This window comes from Athene cunicularia, assembly GCF_003259725.1.
Source record: "Athene cunicularia isolate RWA chromosome 4 unlocalized genomic scaffold, athCun1 chr4_part3, whole genome shotgun sequence".
Classification (NCBI taxonomy): Eukaryota; Metazoa; Chordata; class Aves; order Strigiformes; family Strigidae; genus Athene; species Athene cunicularia.
The window spans coordinates 4575633-4593886 of record NW_020799100.1 but is presented as its reverse complement, the minus strand read 5'-3'; the positions used below and the strand labels follow the sequence as shown (position 1 = coordinate 4593886).

At 41.2% G+C, this 18254-nt stretch overlaps 1 protein-coding gene across 1 annotated transcript in view; it reads left to right on the top strand.

Annotated features, from left to right (window-relative positions):
• Window positions 1–18254, top strand: part of NRK (Nik related kinase) — a 100764-nt gene that overhangs the window by 69205 nt on the left and 13305 nt on the right. Inside the window, exons 19-28 of the mRNA XM_026848441.1 lie at window positions 221–339; window positions 4029–4122; window positions 6627–6800; window positions 7625–7754; window positions 8146–8304; window positions 10475–10618; window positions 11636–11770; window positions 13790–13890; window positions 14417–14566; window positions 17892–18051. Coding sequence (XP_026704242.1) covers window positions 221–339; window positions 4029–4122; window positions 6627–6800; window positions 7625–7754; window positions 8146–8304; window positions 10475–10618; window positions 11636–11770; window positions 13790–13890; window positions 14417–14566; window positions 17892–18051 — 1366 coding nt within the window. The remainder of the gene's footprint in view (window positions 1–220; window positions 340–4028; window positions 4123–6626; window positions 6801–7624; window positions 7755–8145; window positions 8305–10474; window positions 10619–11635; window positions 11771–13789; window positions 13891–14416; window positions 14567–17891; window positions 18052–18254) is intronic.

The window sequence follows — 18254 nt, the reverse complement described above, 5'->3', positions numbered from 1 at the left end:
CTTTCAGCTTTTAGCAAAGTTGGGTGTTTTGGCTTAGGTTGCTTTTCTGTGTGAAATACCCACTTGTGATGGACCAACAAAAGCATCAACTTCCTAATAAAGCTTTTTTGGCATAGAAGTGACAATAAGTATATTTGCTGGGACAGTAAAATACTGCACATACTGTTTAGCGATGGGTTTTTCTATGAGAAAAAAACCCAACTGCGTTTTCTTTACTCAGAGTCCAGGCTCCTTTGCCAAGGGGAAGGACAGTGCCAGCTCATTCTTAAAAGCAGCAGACTACTCCTCATCAAGTGACGAAGTCAGCAGCAGCGATGAAGATGACATGAACCACACAAGGTTGGCTTGATTATTTTTTTAAATTACTATTATTTTTTTTCCTTTTGATTACACACTTCTAAATATCTGGAAAGAGTTGGCATACATAAATACTACCTCCCCTCTGAAGTTACTATCAGTCATTTATGTCAGTTGTAATTAAGCAGTTTAATCGTGCTATAATGAAGTCCCGGGGGTAAATCTCTGCTGCATCAGATGTTTGCAGTGTAATAAGCTTTGATGACTTGCTGCCCTGGGACAATGAGGAAATGTCTCATTTTAACTGAATATCAGTAGGTAGTGCTTTTAGAGAGATTACTTCACATTGATCTATGTTTAAATGGAGTTTTTGAAAGAAAAAAGGAGAGGAAAAGAAAACTATGTGCCTTCATGCTAAATACAGGTTACAGTGAAAAAAGCAAGGCAGACACGACCCTTGTATTCAGATAGTGTACTCTGGGATAAATAATTACCACTGAAAAGCTGGTTGCTTCATTCACAAGGCTGTTTATAAAGAGGAGACAGTGTAAGCAGGATTTATTTTTATAAAATTTGCTGTATTTTTAACATTGTTGTTTTACACAATTGCTGTGATTGCCAGATGATGCTGTGGCTTGTACCAAGCTGATCTCACCTGAACTCTTTCTCTGTAGCTTTCCAGTTTCTCTTGTTGATTTTGTGACTGACATCTTGTGGTGTTCTACCTGTCATGCAAAATGTGTATTCTGCTGAGAAATAATGGAGCGTGAATAGCTTGATAGTCCAAGTGAAAGAGAGTTGGGGGATCACAGTTGGCCAGCCCTGCTGTTTGGAACAGCAAACAATTATTTTTTTAGTATTGCTGAATGAAACTTCTAATTTTCTTGCAAAGAGACCAGTTTAATTCAAGTTCTAGGATTTACTTTGAAATGCATCATAGGACCACAGAGCAATGTGGGATGGGGCTCTTGCTCTTCTGACATAATTGCACATGCAGTTTTGTCAGTCTTCAGGAACAGATTTGTAGCACTGTTGGCAAGCTATTGTGTTGGCCTGGCACCAGTCCTTTCCCCTGTGCTGCTCTGAAGATGGTGGAGTTTTTGTGCTTGCATATGCTCCTCATTTGCATGTCTGAAGTTCATTTTCAAAGCTGAGAGATGAGGAGGGAGAATGTTAAAAATCTTGTAGATTATGCAGTGCACCTGAAAGAGCTTTCTACTGTAATGCCTTTATTTTCTTACTGCTCCTCTTCCAAACCACCTTATTCTGATCTGTAAAAAGTTTTATTCACTCTAGGTCATAGAATTCATCCTAGACCTCAGAAAGACTCTACATTAAAAATATGGAATTGCCCTGTAGCAATGACTTTGCTGTGTAAGTGTTAGATTGCTGTGATCCTTGCATGCTGTAATGTTTTGAAGGAGCGGTATCACTGCCTTTGGAAATCTGCATGTGTTATTTGCATCTCCTCTGTGTGTGAGGTCCACCAGTCCTCTAGAGAGGTGGAATTAGCAGGATGATCCCTGTCAGGTTTGCCTTCCTGTGCACACAGCCACTGCAAAAACTCCTGTAAAATCAAAAGTATAATCTTGTCTATTAACCAAGTCCCTTCACCTCAGCTGAATGTCACTTCTATTGAAAGATAGATACTTTGGGAAATATATCCTGACTACTACCAAGTAAATAGCAAAAAGGATAGTGATCAAAGTGAAAACAGCAGCCAGCACTGAAACTTTGCATATCCTGGATAAAGTGAAGGTGTTTGTTTTTCTTGCTATCTAAAGCATGTGAATGCAGGATCTGAAGCCCCTTGCAGTCTGTAGGAGTGTTTTTGTGTGGGCTTTGGCTGAGACACCTTGGGCCAAGTTGTAGTTGGCTATTGAAAATAATCTGTGTTTTCTTGTTCTTGCCTGGGCTGTAGAACAGCTTTTGATCTCCATGCTCCACCTTTCATGGAGGTGTCCAGCAGGACTAGACTTGGGACATGCAAGAGAAACAGCTTCATAGTCTCTTGGACAGACTGTTATTCTCTTGGACATATCCTGTTAACCACCCTGAGAAGACTCATTTCTGAGCAAGCCAGGACTAAGGACAGCTGTCTTTGACCAGTAAAACAACTTTTGGTCTTGTTTTTCTTTTCAGTGAGATGAGCCAGAATTCTTCCTCCCACCAGGTGTTTTTTGGTTTTTTTTTTAAGGAAAGGATGTCAGTGTATGTGATTCAGCATCTTACCTGCTTGTATAACATGTCTATTCCATTGATGCTAATTTCTCCTATTGAGAATGCTTCCTCTTCCGATGCCTGCAGCATTCACAGTCCCCCTAGAACACTGAGTTTCCTGGGGCTCGTTTTGTATATTCAGTTTCCTCTCTCCGTTCTGCATGTGCTGTTCCCTACCAAAATTTGAACAAGGTGGGTACAGATGTGTGCTTGGCTAGGAATTACTTTCTCCCCCTAATAAGTAGGAGGTTGAATCATTTATGATCAGCTGCTGGTTTCTTTCCTGATAAGAACCAGATCCCTGCCCTCACCATTGATTCTACTCCCTATCTTGCCATTCATTCTAAGTTTAGTATGCAAATATTTACCCTTCCCATAGAAGTGGAGGGGGACCCAAAACCAAAATACAAATAACAAAAAAAGCCACAAAAACTCTTTCACAGCAATCTTAAGTCAGTAGCTCTCTCACCAAACCTCCTTTGTTATTGCATTGGGCAACATTTAAAAAAAAACCCCAAACCTTACAGTTGTGGTGTGGCACTGTAGAGCCCTTCACACCAGCATCCTTAATCCAGTTTTATAATTACTGGAAAGGAGGCAGAAATGTCATAGGCTTAACTGAATGGCAGTAATAAATAAATGAATATAAATAATGGAATGAATAAATAATGTGGGTTGTAAATGCAGAGAAATGAGGCCAGAGCCTTGCTGACAGAAGTTTGAGGCAATTCCACTTGGGTGAAAAAGTTTAAAGCACAAAGCTACTGCTGGTTGTGTAGGAAGCCAGTATGTTGGGGTATATCCCAGCAGGTGTTTGCTTTGTTCTTACTCTTTCTTTAGGCATCTGCTTTTTGGTCACTGTTGAGGACAGGATACTGGGCTGGATGGGCTTTTGACCCCAGCCAGTCCAGCAGCTCCTACATTCTTCTGCCTCTGTGCTCTGGGCAACTTTTCCTTAGTTTCTTTCTATGTAAGGTGAGGATATCCATGTTTCAAGGACTGATTCCCAGTATGAAATTCCAGTGTAGCCTGTCCCAGCAGGCACTGGCAGAGAGGTCCCCAATACCATGAATCTCCTCCTTGCAATGCAGCTGGTGCGCTTTCTCTGGAGAGCAGGGGTCTCATAATTGCACCCCGCAGGGTAGTGTATGAGGGGAGACAGGGGAAGTTTTGAAGTAGACACTTTTCAAATGGCAGCTTGAGGGACCAGCTCTCACTTTCATGAGCTATGCAGTGTCTGAAAAATGATGGGTGAAACGCAGGGAGATGAAGGGATGCTCTCCATTGAGGTGCCACTCTCCTGCTATGAGTGGTCCTCAGGCTTGAAGTCCGTTCCGGCACATCCACAGACTAATCGACTTGCTTTTGTACAAGATCCTTTATATGTAACTAGTGAATGTTAATGATGCTCACTTTTGAACATGTATGTGTGGGGTGTTTTACTTCTTGGTTTTTGGGCTCTTTCTTCTTCCCTGAAGTAGTTCTGTTCATTAATTGGAGTTTGTTACCAGGCAACTGCTAAGCAGCAGAGTGGCAGATTTCTCAAGGACAAGAGTACCAGATGGAATTGAACTGAAACCCCAAAGCACCGTCACAGAACAGAAGGTAATTTGGCCGTTTGTAAGGGGGTGGGTATAGTTGGGGGGGGAGTCAGATCGTTAATGTGCATGATAAACGCTGTATCCATTTCTTCCTGACAGCGTTTTCACTCTGAAGTCCCGCTCTGTCATTGCAAATTATAGCTATAAGCCTTGAAAAAATGTGCAGTTTCAGGTTTTGTGCTTCCTATAAAAATGCTTACATTTAGGTAGAAAATTGTGCTTCTTTATTTGTCCTTGTTATTGAGGTAGTTGTTTCTGATGTCAACGTATTTCTTGAAAGCACTGAGCAGGTTGCAAAAAGCAATACTGTTGATTATTATTGGTGTGTATTGTTGCTATTTTTAGAAATCTTGACCTCTTTTATTCCAGCTTAAAGAGAAGTACCTCTTATTACTTAAAATATTACCCAAAGAGGGGAAAAACACTTCATCTCTCCCTACTGGCTTAGCAAAAATGCATGTCTTCTCATATGTCATGTTGTGGTTCTTTCCCAGCTGTAGTTTCTAGTAGAGACTTCAAGTCATGTGGGTTTTCCCCTGTGATAAATATTAGTGCAGAAAAGATGAAGACAGACAAAGCAGAACAATGTTCTTTGTGGTCGAAAACAAAAAAAATTACAGTAATAAGACTTGCACTCAGCATCAGAGCGCTTCTCAGATATTACTGAGTGTACTCTTGTTTCACAGATAGGGAAAATAAATTGCTGTGAAACTGGTGTTTTCCCCAGAGCTGCTTGTGTGAACTGTGGCAGGGCTAAGGAAAATAAAAAAAGTTTTCTTTAACTCTGCTGTGATTTCTAAGCTTCAGACCAGCGTGGCATCCTTATTGACTGGGGAAGGAGTCCCACTTTGCCTTTGTCCCACCATCCTCAAGAAGAAAAGACCCTGCTTCAGAGAAAGAATTATAAACAGGACCAACTCAGTATTTTTCTTGTGGCAAAACCAGCCTGGTGCTTTTCCTTTCCCCAATACCCAGGCATTGAAAATAAGCTGCTGGGGGAACAGTGAAAGATGGGGTCTTTGAGGCCCAGACTGAGGATGAGGGAGGATGTAAAAGAGTGGTGGTCACATATTCTGGTGGGTTTGAGGAGGAGAATGCAGGAGGGAGAACAGATAACTGCCACCTCACCTCACAGATCTCTGTGATGCCTTCTAGTCTTCTACCTCCTTCTCTTGGAGACTCCTATCCGTTCCTCTCACCTAGTTTCACCAACCACGGCCACCATAAGTCTCCACGACTTCTCCCAACATCCCTTTCAAGGCCCATCAACATGAACTATTACAAAGTGATTAGGGTGTATACCAAGTGATTAGGGAGTACTGCCCAGATGATTCAGATGGGGGTTGGTTTAGTTTAGCTGAATATGACTCAAAACTGAACAAAAAAGCCCCATGCTGGCTTGATCCCTAATCTCAAATACTGACATGTACGTTTTGGCTTGTTTTGGTTTTTTATATCTAAATCAAAATGTAAAATACTTAGAGCATCAGTTTGATTTCTAGTTAATTACTTGGCTTTTAAAAGGTAAATGTCTTCTATTTAGAACTATCTACTTCTTTTTTTGTTTTGTATTTTGGCTAGTGTTCAAAAAGGCTGATCTGATTTCAGTAGGTTGTTTATCACCGGACGTACAATGTACAGGCTTGCCTTGAATTCAGCCAGCCAGAAGCTGCTCGAGTTTGGTGGTGCTTTCTGCTTCCATGTAATTTTAATCCAAGGAATTTTCTAGTGTACTGCTTGGCTTCTGTCACTCCCTACACTCCAGTGCCGATGGTGTTCAGGTACCTGTGACCAGGAGTAGATCCCTCTGCACTTCCCTCCACATCTGGGACACCACTTGCTTTACGCATCCCAGCTTTTTTCCTCTCAAAGCTTCCAGCCATGTATTCCCAGAAACCGACCTCTGACTCCGTATTTTGTGCTGTCAGGGAGAGAGCTTGCGTGGTGTCTCATACCTTACACAGTTTACAAGTATTTCCTTGAAGCCAGTGGGATCCTGTAGGGAGGTCTGCAGTACCAAACGTCGTTGTACTGGAAATGCTGATACTGGATCCTACTGAATGTCATCATTCAATCTAGAATCCTAATTCAGTAAATGGAAAGTAGCAACAGTAAGGGGTTTTGAACTAAATGCAGGTCCAGAACCGAGAAGTACCTGCTCCTGACTGTGGTAGGTAGATCTGTAATGTTAGGACAAGTTATTTGATACTGTCTCAAGTGTCTTTGATAATGAATTTCCTTCTTCACCTGTGGTTGAGGTAACATACATAAAGAACATTCACAGAGCACTTCAGGAGTGGAAGCCAGTGTTGATGTCTTGGTGTTTGCCATGCACTTTTCTGTTCGTTTTTTTATTTTAATCTTACCATAAGGTTTGTCTTTACATGCTGTATCATGCAGAACACCCCTCCCCATATCGTCATTATTTATTGTCCTAATTAACAGGAGTTGCATAGTGCAATGGAAGTATGCTAAATGTGGACTTTAACTGTATGTTCTCATGTGCAGGATCAGATTTTGGGGAAACAAATTTCTAGCACCCAAGAAGGCCTCTGGAGCCTAAACAACCAGAACTATCTCCTGCCAGATCTCCTCCAGCAAAGTCAAATTTCAGACTCCTCTGTGAACCCACCAAAAGTGCCACTGACTAGCCAGGAACCTCAGAACAAACCTCTGAATAAGGTAAGAGATAAATTACAGATTGAATGACTTGTACCATCATTTTCCTCCAGCTCTTAGGAGCCTGAGATTGAGAGTCCTTTAACTTCATCTATCCTGTCTCTTTTTATGATGAGATTTTTCACCCCATCCCTCCTTTTCTTTTAAAAGTTTTGTCTAGGGGACATATAATCTTAAACTCCCTAACAGATTTTATTGTCCCACTTGTTTGTCCCCATCTGTTCCCTTTTCTTTCCTTCCTTTTTTTGTCCCCTTCTACACAAGCTAGAAGGGCTTGTACCCTCTGCTCCTTTACCTGTCATGTCATCAATGCAGTGCACTCTGCTGCCCCTGCTCATTGTCCCTGGCTTTCTTCCATCCAAGTGTCAGGTGGGAGTGCACAGGGCTGGGGCAGCGTGTCTCAGCCGCCCCAAGGGGCCTCTAACTGCTGTGAGCACAGGGCTCTCCTGGGGAGGAGTGTGTCACTGGAGGCAGGTAACAGCTCTGTCAGCTGTCATGTCCTACACAGCCTTACTTGAGGCAACAACGTCCTCCTTGCTGCAGAGGTTTGAGCAGTGCCTTGTTGCAGATGTGACAGCAGGGAGTGATCAACGTGCCTTTCTTCTGGGGACTAGTTATGGCAGTGTGGTGCCTGGCTGAGGAACCCCACACAACTGCCTGCTCAGGCCGCCTCTTCTGTCACTGAATTTGTACCATGTATATAGTGCTTTAAGACTCATCATGTCCAAGTATGCCACGTGCCATTTCTGCTGAACCTCAGAGGCACAGCACTGCTGTGTGCTCTCCTGGCATCATCTTCCTGAAGCAGCTCTTGTTTTTCATTGTAGACCCCGTGCACTGAAAGCACACCTTCAAAGAGCAGTACATCATCTACCACATCATTTACTTCATTCATAGATCCTAGACTTCTGCCAATCACCCCTCCCACCAGTCCAGTAGGACCTTCCTGTAGTTCTTGTGAGTATGCTTTACCCTTCTCATAAAATGTCACTCCTGGTTTCTCCTGGGGGGAGTGAGGAGGGCCTGTTGCTTGGAAATGGAAACTGATGGTAACATCTTCAGAAACTGAAACTCCACAGCGTTATGAGTTTTCATTATACTCCTTCTGCCCTTCTTCCAGATGTGATTTGCTCTACTCTGCTGCTGGGTTACCACTGTGCTCACTCGGGAATGCCTGAGAAATTTTCCAGTTTTTGTGGGTTTTTTTTTTTAATTCTATGGCTATGTAATGTTCCTGAGACGTTTTCTCACCCCTATGGGGATTCTTTCATTCTGCCATGAACAGGTCAAATGTGAGATATAGCCAAACACTGGCATTTTTCATGATTGCATATGTCTTTCATTGTAGCATCTAGTGCAAAACCTGAGCCTGTCAGGAGAGAAAATGCAAGGAAGGGCTCCGTTGTCAATGTCAACCCAACAAATATCCGCCCGCAGAGTGACAGTCCAGAAATCCGTAAATATAAGAAGAAATTCAACTCAGAGGTCCTTTGTGCTGCTTTGTGGGGTAAGCTCAGAAGTGCTTGGACATGTGTATGGAGGGAAGGCAGCAGCAGGAGAGGCTGGCAGTGTATGCCAGGCAGGTTTCACAGTTGTATTGCACCTCTTTTGTCAAAATCTTGGAGCAAGTCACCAAGTAGATACCTGTGTCAGTCACATGGCACCGCCTTCCTCATAGAAGATACAGATCACTTGCAGTTGCAGCTTTGTGCATCAAAATGAGAAAATGTTTTGATTGGGCACCAAACTGAAACTGCTTGTTTGAAGAGCCAGAAGCTGCAAATGTTTAATAACTTAGGCAACTCATGATACTCTTGTCCTAGCTGCATACAAGTACAGCTGATCGCTCTAAGTCCTGACCCAGTGGAAACAATACAAACCTGAAGCCTTTTGCTGTCATGTGTGTTACATATTCCAAGAATCTGAAGCAGGTCAGGTGTTGATCTTTCCAAAAGCTTGGCTTCCTTAGTTCCTGCTGTTCCTCAGAACCTCACTGGATCACCCTTTTTACAGGATCAGCTTCACATGGTGTAAAACCAAGATGAATGTAGTCAGACTAGTTTTCAGCAGCTATAAACCTTGTCCCAGTCTCACAGTAGCTAAGCTCTTGAGTTGTTTTAACCATCTTTCTACTTCTGAAGAATGGATGTATTCTATGGGACTCTCTCAGCCTTTTACTACTCCTCACTTTTTGAGTCCAGAATGGAAAATTAATATAGTTGAAACATTATCCAAAGGAAATGGAGATTTCCAGTTTACAGCTTCACAGATTTTGTGTAATGTATGTTTGTTAGGACTCCAAGATTTAAAATTAAGAACAGAGCTGTGTGGCAAGGTCTGTAATTAAATGTGTGTTGAGGCTGAAGAGCACCAGGTACTCATCAGAGCATTGCCAGTAGAGGAGGTTGCTTGTTACAGCAGGATACCTCATGTCACTTCTTAGAACCTGCTGATTAGGAAACATAGCTGTCATGCCAGCTGAACACAATTTTTGACATCCTCTGATGTCAGCAACTCACTGGAGCCTTTGCTTCCTTGGAGCACTTGGATTTCAGATGGATTCACTCCTTTAATTTGGCATGTGAAAGCATTCTTGCAGAACACGGACCATTTTCAAACACTCTGTGTCTTCGTAACAGCAGCCCTTCTTCCCACAGGTTTGGTCCTCCTGTCATTTGAGTGTTGTATCTGGGGAAAGGGGATTTTTTAATTCTTTTTTTAATTGGTAGAGACCCTTAGGACATTTAGTTGGATCTCCTGTGTGGAGTGGTGCTGGACTGGGACTTTTGTAGTGCTCACAGGCATTTTCCAAGGTCACCTGAGAAATCGAGTTCACAGAATAGTCTAGGTTGGAAAAGACCTTAAGATCATCCAGTCCAACCATTAACCTCACACTGACAGTTCCCAACTACACCAGATCCCTCAGTGCTGTGTCAGTCCGACTCTTCAACCCCTCCAGGGATGGGGACCCACCACCTCCCTGGGCAGCCCATTCCAACTCCTAACAACCCCTTCTGTAAAGAAATGCTTTCTGATATCCAGTCTAAACCTTCCCTGGTGCAACTTGAGGCCATTCCCTCTTGTCCTGTCAATTGTAAGAGACTCATCCCCAGCGCTCTGCACCCTCTTTTCAGGGAGCTGTAGAGGGTGATGAGGTCTCCCCTCAGCCTCCTCTTCTCCAGACTAAACTCCCCCAGTTCCCTCAGCTGCTCCCCATCAGATCTGTGCTCCAGACCCTGCACCAGCTCCGTTGCCCTTCTCTGGACACGCTCAAGTCATTCAATGGCCTTTTTGTAGCGAGGGGCCCAAAACTGAACCCAGGAATCAAGGTGCGGCCTCACCAGTGCTGAGTACAGGGGTAAGATCCCTTCCCTGTCCCTGCTGGCCACACTATTTCAGAAAGCATTTCCCTTTTTGTTTAAGTCAACATTGACCTCAGTGGAACTACTCATCCTTCAAGTTACATGGGTGTATAAGTGTTCTGCTGGGTAGAAATTGTAATGGTGAGATCCCTTTCTTCTATTCATTTTTCTGGGAAATCATCCACAGAACAACAGAGAAATTATCAGGTATCATTAAGTTAGACTAAATAAGAATCAGTTCCCAAAACAATGAACTCTTACTGGCCTCTGAATCATTAGGTGATTTATGCAGGGTTTTTTTTCATGCATCAACAGGAGTAAATTTACTGGTGGGAACAGAGAATGGATTGTGGCTGCTGGACCGAAGTGGGCAAGGAAGAGTTTATTCACTGATTACAAGGAGACGATTCCAGCAAATGGATGTTCTGGAAGGACTCAATGTGCTAATTACTATATCAGGTTAGTTCAGTCTCTAAAAGTATCTGACCTGCATTGGGGTTGGAAGCAATTAAAAAGAATTAGGCTATAAACTAGGTTGAGGAATTTCCTCTTACAGAAAAACATAGGATGGTTATTCTTGTTAATAGGTAAATTCTCTTGAATTTTTAACATTTACATTCTCATTTCAGAGAGGCTTTGGGATATTTCATTACCTGGTTAATGTGTAAAATGGTTCGTGGAAAGTATGAAGTACTTCATATCCTTAAAATGAATACGTTCTCAGTAACTTGTAGTTTGTCAGTCTGCTTGTTTCTGTGATGGGCAAGCCTCTATCTAAGTCCAATTTTATTAAAATGTCATTGGCCCAGCAAGGAGCAGTGCAGACTTGCTGTGGTAAGTGATGGTGAGAGCTGTTTGTCCCATATTGCCAAGTCCAGTTGCTTATGTGACACAGTCCTTCTCCTTAGACTGACCTGTGATCCCAGACTACTGTTGACCATATGTGCTTATGAACTAAAGCAACAGAAAGATTGACTGAGATGAAAGATGACAAAGTAATTCTCACCTGGAAAGGCATCCAAAAGAAAATAGCTACTTTTAATGAAGATTGTCAGTTAATTAGAACTAGATGAGTTACCTATTCAGAATGGCCATTGTAGACCATACCTGTGTTCCTTCACATCAAAGAGCAAATGCCAGATAGTGTGATTATTTCTGATAATACATGTGTCAGTAGAGACCTGTTCTTTGGCCTGAGGGAGGAATTTTAGTCAGGTGTGAAAATCTTGCATGAAGCTTGAGTCACAAGGTAAGTGCACGTGTGTCAAATGCTGTAGGATTGCACATGTTCCAGTTCCCTCCTGCATGTCCCTGTCATACAGGGATTTTCTTTTGTGCTGCTGCACTCTTCTTGCACCTTGAAGAGGCAGAGACCCGCTATATTCAAGGTCACAAAACTGTCTTTTTCTAAATGTGGGAGAGTTTGTACTTCAGTGAGTTAAAGCATTATGTCTGTCTTCTTTTTTCAAATACTAGGGAAGAAGAATAAGTTGAGGGTGTATTACTTATCATGGCTGAGAAATAAAATTTTGCGCAATGATCCAGAGGTGGAGAAGCGTCAAGGTTGGGTGTCTGTGGGTGACCTGGAAGGCTGTGTACACTACAAAGTCGGTAAGGACTTTTTGTTTTTTTCCTTTAAGAGCTGCTTAGTCATCCTTTTGCATCTCGTGACACCAGCATTTTTTCAGCTCTGTTTCAAGATTGTATTGGGCTGAATATGTTTGAGTTCTTTCAAACCTCTTTGTTTTACATGGCAGACGCTTTGCTCCCTGTCATTGCAGATAGCATCTCTTTTTGCAGCAGTTATGGATGGTGTTCTGGGTATTCCCTGTGACAGCTGGAAGGATGGAGTGCCGACCCTGGTCTTTTGCTCAGTCAGTGGTGTAGAAGTTCTGTAGTTACTTAAGGTTTTAATTAGACTGATGTTTTCCACCTCCATGCTATTCAGCTTCCCTCCTGGCTCTGAGTAACTGCTAAGAAACTGGTCTAGTAAAGCGCTAGTAAATCAGGTTTGTAAGACATCCATAGGTAGATCAGATTGGATGTGCTGCAGCTCATCCCTGTCTCTGTATCATAAAAGACCTAAATGTATCTTTGTTTAAACTTACACACTGGAAGTGGTACCATAGCAGTAGAAAAACCATCTTTCTTTTATTTGGCTTTCAGGCAGTTCCTCCTTGAAGATGAACATCAGTATTGTGATAGTTTCTGTCATTTAACTTTGTGAGGGGGTGTGATGTATAGTGCACGTTTTGCTTTGGTGAAAGATGGAATATCAAAGTGGCACTTTTTTCAAAGGCAAATAGAGAAATGATGTAGAGGAGTGCAGAAGACAGAAAGGTGGCTGGCTCTCATAAATATCTTGTTTGATGGTTGTTTTGCTTTTATTTCACTGCTTTAAAACTGTCAAGGGTTAAATCCAAGAAAGAATGTGAAACAGATGTGTATTGTTATTTTATTTGTGATTACAGATAAGTACCCACATATTCCACTTCAGTTGCTCCTTTTTGGGTTCTGTGTGTTGGGGTGGGTTTTTTTTTAAAAATAGGCAAACATTTCATAGGAGCTTCTGTGTTTACTTAGAAGCCGCTCTGACAAAACAGCTGCTGTTGTTTTTCTCTTGGTGAATCTTCTTGTATCTTGACCTTTGGTTTTACAGCCACTTGTCCAGGTGGAAGAAGAAAAGGATGTACTGTTCTGCATTTTGGTGGAGTTTAATTTTTTTTCTTTCTCTGCCTATGTGAGATTTTCTAGTGTCACCTTTTTGCACTCTTCAAGCCTCTGCTGTATGTTTGGCCAGTGTGAACTGCTGCTTTTGTAAGCAGCAAGGGCTGATCAAGCCCTCCTCCCAGAGAAAACAAACCTTACTTCAGTAGCATAACACCTGCATCTTTTAAAAATCCCTGCCAAGCAGACACTGAATATGAAATGAAGGGTGAACGTGTTGGGATGCAGTACCCTAGCATTCCATTTCCAAAGCAAATGCTTGTCTCTGGCAGAGTGAAAACACAATGTACAGAGAAGCCTTAATTTTCAATGCATGATTCTTCATTTATTCTTGATGAGTCCAACATGACCTTAATCGACTTAGAGAAGTTGCTCATCTCTTAAATGCTTACTTATCTCAGAAACATGGAAGTCCTTCACCCACACTAGCACATGGAGATTTAACCCCACACGTGAACGGTGAAATGAAAATTCATCCTACAGAGTGTAACAGAATTGTTCAGCCAACAACCACCATTCCGCCAAAAGTAGATTTTCACAGCCAGCAATGTTGGTGTGTGTTCACACTTAAAAAATAAATTAGGCTGGTTTAGATACAGGGTCAAGACCTTTTTTTGTGACACAAGTAAGATTTTTTTAAATTTATTTTTTTCATCGATGTATGAAAAGCAATATATAGATATTGTTAACAGCCATCTGGCTTTACTGAGAATAAATGAACTATAGGTTTTCAGTCAAGGTATTGTCACTGGTGATATTAAACATTGATGTCCAGAACCCATTAGTTTCCCTTGCTGCATGTCTACCTCTAAAATCATCCATTGAAATTATTGCATGTGATGAGATGGTCTTTGATTTAAGTGTCTGTCTGGTACCTAAGGAGTTGTTCTTCTTGTATTGCAGTAAAATATGAGAGAATCAAATTCCTTGTAATTGCTTTGAAAAACTCAGTGGAGGTTTATGCTTGGGCTCCAAAGCCTTATCACAAATTCATGGCTTTTAAGGTAAGTGAAACTTCACTTTGGTTCAGATGTATCAGTGTCTCTCATCTACTCTTTGCTTTTGTTTCTGTTGCTTTGTATAACATCTATTTCTAGTTAAATATAAAATGAGTATTCTTTTTAAAGAAAACATAGGCCTTTTGACATATATTGGAGATGGCTGGCATAAAAGTGGCACAATCATGATTCTGTTAGATGTGAATAGCATGTTTCAGTGCTGTGCCAAAATGTACTCTTGAGTTCACAAAGCTGATGCTAATTTCCCTCAAAAGAGGAGGAAATTGAACATGAATGGTACTCAGCCCAATTTTTGCCTAGTCATTTTCGAGAATGTGGATTTTTTTGAAAACACAAGCGAATTATCCAGCACTCCTTGCAACTCAGTGGGTGATGGATACTTAGCTCCTTAAATGTAACATACTATTTAACAAAAACAACTAACTTTTGAGTTTTGAAAATTCTTAACATATATGCAGATCTGTAAACCAACAGCTTTTTTGTGTTATATAGTGTATCTTTCTTTTTCCAGTCCTTTACCTCACTTCATCACAAACCACTGTCGGTTGACCTGACTGTTGAAAATGGACAAAGATTAAAAGTCATATATGGTTCGCTAGTAGGTTTTCACGCTATTGATGTGGACTCTGGATCTGTGTATGACCTGTACCTTCCAACACACGTAAGATACTCCAAAAAATTATGTAAATACCTCTGTTGTTTGGGCTGTATATTGATGATGATCAGGTTAAGAGTTGTGCTGTATTTCAAAAGACAGGGTAAGAGAATAATATTGTATGCCAGCTAATAAAAACCCACTTTTCACATACTTTTATAAAACTGAAGTTCTGTTAAAAGGCTTTTATCATATTTAGAATGTCAGTTTTAATGGTTTAATGTCAGAAAGCCTGTTGTATGGACAGTACTATTTCTAATTGATTTATCCTGGAAATTTAGGACTTCTTAAGCAATCAAAGACACAATAATATCTACATGAATTTAGGTGACTTTTACAATCTGCCACTGTGCTTTTCAATCTTGCTGACAAGCTGATTTAAATTATCACTGAATTGAGCTGAGATTTGGCCTGGATTACAAAGACCATTGCAACATACTAATCTTGATCCACTGGAAGCATGCTACCTTTGCACCAATGAGTACCTGTAGCTAGAGGAGCCAGGTATACATGTGAACCCATGCATAAGCCACATTTCTTCAACGTGAAGCAGAGTTGCATTTGTTTCACGTGACTACAGATCCAGGCTCTGTGTGCAAAACCTGTTTTGCCTTTCAGTCATGACTTTGCAGAAACCCAGCTTCCAGTCTAAACAAATTTGCTGATCTTCTTACCGTTCAGTTGCCTGTGAAATCAGTCCTTAAATTCAAAAGAATATTTACATTTTCCTCAGGATTTTCTCATTAGATTGTCAAGAAGTTGCCATGAGGTTGTTGATTGCAGGTTCATGTGTACATACTGCATTGTGCATCTGTTCACTGGGGTGATGGTGATCACTAAATTCCGGCTTAAACTTGGATAACAGCAAAGTAATTCCCCTGCAGAAGTGAATGACTGGCATGGGGCTGTCCCATATGAAGTCTTTGCTATGGTTTTAATCTTTTTGTTTGTTTGCTTGCTTATTTTTTAGCTGTTCTAGATAGTTATTTTTCAAAGCTGCAAGTCCCAAAAGCCAGAGAAACTTGGGGGCTTAGGTCCAGAAAACTATCAGGTTGCCATGGTTCCAGTCTGATGGGAGGCTCCTGGCAGGGAAACTTCTGTGCACGCTTGAAAACCTCCCTGAAGTCAACAGAGCTCCACAGGGGCAGAGGGTTAGCTCACTGGGTGCCGTGGCTGCCTTGTATCCCAAGGCAGTGTCCCAGAGTTACGCTTAGGAGGTCTGAAGAAATCTCATCCTAGATCTGCATGTTGCAGCCTTTGCCTTGAACCCTTTTATTTTTTTTATTTTTTTAAACTTCTTTTTCTCCACTCTCAGCCCCATGTTTTCAAACCAAATGAAAACCCGTGCCTCCCGTGCAAGCCACTTGATCACTCTGCTGCCCTGACAAGTGGCTCATGGAAATTGTGCCTTCAAATTCTGTCAAACCTGTGTTTCTGATAGACACAATGTTTGAAGATGGCTGTTAAGTTTCTAAATTTCTCTGAGTTAAAAAGTAACTTTTCTAGCTGTTCAGAACAAAGGAATCACCTGCTAAAAGCTTGTACTGTTTATTTCTGTATTGGGGTTTTTTAAGGGACTTAATATTTGTTTTGTTAGAGGGTTTATTTAATCTTCCAATTAGTAGCTTAGTTAACTATGCAACTATGAAAAATTCCCATCAGTTTATAAATCTAAGTGGGATGCCTGCATGCCATCCCTGGAATCTGGTTGCTAAGCAAGGTGAATAATGACTTGTCAAAAAGATCATTAGCATAATTGCCCAAGATAAGACAGGCAAAGAAAAAAGTGAACCTTCTTAGAGGCTTTATTTTTTCAACAGGCTGCAAATATAATTATGTACCTGATGAAAGAGATTTCCCAGGTGACTGTCCTGAATATTTGGGGCACCTTTAAAACTGACTCCATTTGTGTGTGCTCTTTAACCAAAAGTTAGCATGTACTAAAAATATTTTTTCCCTTAGAGTCTTAGACCTGAAATATATCTGCTGCTACGGTGGCTCTATCTTTTTTGGTATTTTATTATTTTAAAGAGCATCTGCTAGAAGTGGATAATTCTCTCAAGGAGCTTTGTGGTGGCAACAGACCAGACTTTTAACAGGCTGACTTTAGATACTCTTGCTTTCTGGTAGCCTCTTTTCCTGGTTCCCCACCTCTTTCTTCATCTCTTACCTGCTTCGATCACTCATGCGAGTACCAAGGCAACGCATTAAAATTGCTCTGCGGCTCTGGATACCCGTTCTAGTGTTACGGATAGTTGTTGCGGAGGCACGGAGTCAAGTGGTTGGCCTGAGTGTATTCAGTTTGGCAAGTACAGCTTCAGTGCTTCTTTTACTGTTCATTGTGCCCTTGCGGTGTGCATAAGTGTATGTGCTTGAAGAAAAAAAACCAAAAACCTGTGTGTTGCTGGCTTGTGAAAAGGATGTAGAAACTCCAGTCATCCTTCCTATAAAATATTAATTGTAGTGGTTTAATTTACTGTTTAATGTCCTGAGTACTGCTTTGAACAAGGAAATGCTTTGTTGTTTTTTAAGGCTGTCCTCTTTTCTTTCAAAAACGCTTCCATAAAACCGCACCTTCATGGTTGTATACTTAGACTTTTTCACTTGGGACACGTTGGCTTCTGGGAGAGATTCTAGTGCATTGAACAGCTGTTAAAATAATTTGTGTGAGTGAAATGCACTGTTCCTGTGGCATGCAAAAAAAAAATGTATGCTGAACAGCGTTTAAATGGGGAACTATTTTTAATGAAAGCTGCGGGAAGGGAAGGACACAGAGTAGCTTATATTTGAAAGGTCCAGGTTAACTTTTCAACTTGCTGTAAATATTGTTGAATTTATAGGTTTTAGCTTGTGAGTGGGGATAGGAAATATCATGGAAAGTGAAAGCACTGAGGTCCTGGAATGTGGAAGCTTTTGTCCTTCATCTCCTGAAATAATTGTGAATTCAAATTTATTTCACGTTTCTTCTATTTATATAATGCAAGTGTTTTGTGAGCGAGTAAGTAAATATTATTGTGTCTCAGTGGCTCCATGGCTTCTTGAAACCAATGAATACTGGTAAATATAAAGTGAAGTATTGAACGTTGATTTTTTTGCAAACCTGCTGCCATATTCAAAGCCGGGTGGAGGGGGGGGGGAGGAGGGGAGAAAGCCTGTTTCAGAGGCTAGCTAGCAAACTAGCAAACTGCCTTTCTGAAAACAGGCATTTCTTTCACTTTCCATGAGCCATAAGCTAGTTCCTTTTATTGCTCTGCCAAGCTAGTTAGATTGATGTAGTCACTAAAATTGCAGTCCGTTTTCTGATCTAAATCTTAGTAAAATATGATTCTAGATCCAGGGGACTATTCGCCCACATGCCATTATAATCCTCCCGAACACCAGCGGAATGGAGCTTTTACTCACCTATGAAGATGAAGGCATCTACATTGATATATATGGGCATTTCACAAAGGAGACTGTTTTACAGTGGGGAGAAATGCCAGCATCTGTAGGTACGTATGAAAAACAGCACTTTATTAAATACAGGATTTTGCTGCATGAAGCCTGACTTCTTTATGAGGTTTGTATCCCTATGAAAGTGGTTGTGTGGCACATAAAGCAACTTTTGAACAAACCAGATGTGTAAAGAGTAAACAGATATATGTATGTTTGTGTTGAGACAGCCAGTGATTGCAGTAGGGTCTTCACATTTGGA